We start from the raw sequence: 1,955 nt of genomic DNA on the forward strand, positions 1-1,955 counted from the left end.
CTCAACCTCTGTTCTACCTGCCTGTCTCTCTCAGTCTCAGTTCTCGAAAATAATTCAGAACATTTTCTTATGTGGCAAAAACTCAGTCAATCATAATGCATCCAGCTACGCCGTTGAATAGAAGGGAAGGAACAAAAAAGAAGTAACGAGAAAGGATTAGGGTTATAAAAAAATAAAGAACAAAAAAGAGACGACAGTCAAAGATCGAGTATCTCCCCCACACCCCACACCCCTCCATATCCAAAACTAGCTTCTCCCCCCGCCCCCGCTGCCGCTAGCGAACCCTGCACTGCCCCGCCTATTTCCCCACGAAACTAACAAACTGAGCTAACTACCACAAAAACCTTAAATTTTCAAAGGAAACATAGGGAAAAACATAAACAAACAAAAATCGTTTACCAGAAGGACGTCGACCATAATAACCAATACCAAAACCAAGCCAGAAAAGAGAATGAAATAAAATAAATAAGAATAACAAAAAAAATAAAATAAAAAGAAGCTCTCCATTCAGTATGCGCCTGCCTACGCCAAACCAAAACCGATCGGTTCTCTCGCCAGCAGCAGGCAATCAGGCCTTACTTTCCCGAGAAATGTTCCTTTGCGTATTGCTCGCAAGCCTGTTTCAATTTCGGGTCTTGTCAGAACAGTGGTGGAGAATAGGAAAGAGGAAAGAGGAAGGGCAAGAGAAGGTTCATGGAGGACACAAAAAGATCATGAATATGAGTGTACCTTTGCCGGCTTATTAACCTTGCTGCCGATAACCTTCCATTTGTTTGCATCATATTCTTTGATAGCTGCAAGCAAGGCCGCACTCTTTGTCACGAACGATTCAATAGTCAGCAACCGCAGTCAAAAGTCGAGATATATATCTTATATATATTCTCTGAGGAACAATAAGGTAAAGGATGCTCACCTCATCTTCAGCAAACTCTGCATAGTGCATATCCTACCCCCGCATCCACAGTCAATACAAATCTTTTTGAGTTTCGGGATGGGGTGATATCTACCACCTACCTTGTACCAGTGCTTCTTTACGCTGCCCTCCGTCCTCGTCGGAAACGTCTTTGCAATATCACTCCACGAACTACCAGCATCCCTCATACTTTTGAGTCGTTGCTCCTCCGTCGCCGTCCACGGCGTGTTTGTCCGTGTCCGTTTCACGCCACCTGACGAGGGCCCTCCCTCGCCGGAGCCCGATGACGCGGGCTGCTTGGACGCTCGCCGCTTTTTGTTGGTGGTCGGGGTGATTGGACTCAGCGCGGCCGAGGCGGAATCATCATCTTCGGTTTTGGCATGCTGCTCCTCGATGTCTGGTAATGACCCAAGTACTCCTCCTCCTGTGGCTGAGGAGGGGTTGAGGTGCTCAACGTTAACGGCGGGCTTGATGGGCCGTTTCGACGGCATACTGCTAGGTAGGCGCACGGGTACTGTGTCAGTTGCTTGACCTGACCTTTACTTGGATACCTTTGACTTTTTTTTTCTTTCTTCCGGGAAATGCTATCCTTTATTTTTTTTTATTTTTTTTTGGCAGAGGAAGAAGTACTCGGCGTGCAGGCCCTGATAATGTGCTGTATGAGATATCGAGAGGGCAGGGAAGAAGGGTCAGGCCTAGGACAGGCAGGGCAGGACAAACAAACAAAAACAACAGGCGGCTGATAAGATGTGAACTCACGACATAGTTTAGTTTTAGTTCCCTCTGTCTGATAGTTACTGCTTTGGGGGGGTAGGGTTGATATGATCCGATATAAAAAAGCAACTGAATCTTGATACGATAAGTGACGGGCGAGAAAGCAAGGTCGAAAAGGTTCGAGCTACTACTACTACTACTTGCAACTAGGTGATCGCCGCCACGGCTGCAGCTGTAGGTAGGTAGAATACCCGCTCTTTTGTGGGAAGATGCCTGCGACCCATTGTACTCTCTATATAGAGGGGAACAAGAAAATCGAGGGGGGGGA

At 46.8% G+C, this 1,955-nt stretch overlaps 1 protein-coding gene across 1 annotated transcript; it reads right to left on the reverse strand.

The window, feature by feature from the left end:
• Nucleotides 1-575: 575 nt before the first annotated feature.
• On the reverse strand, nt 576-1,404 carry H6S33_005354 (uncharacterized protein; the record flags this gene model as incomplete). The annotated part of the gene is made up of 4 exons (XM_044837369.1): nt 576-617; nt 730-813; nt 914-946; nt 1,015-1,404. The coding sequence occupies 4 exons, from the start codon at nt 1,402-1,404 to the stop codon at nt 576-578; spliced, it is 549 nt and encodes a 182-aa protein (XP_044698663.1).
• Nucleotides 1,405-1,955: the final 551 nt, after the last annotated feature.

Source organism: Morchella sextelata, assembly GCF_020137385.1.
Source record: "Morchella sextelata strain SCLS chromosome Unknown scls_2, whole genome shotgun sequence".
NCBI lineage: Eukaryota > Fungi > Ascomycota > Pezizomycetes > Pezizales > Morchellaceae > Morchella > Morchella sextelata.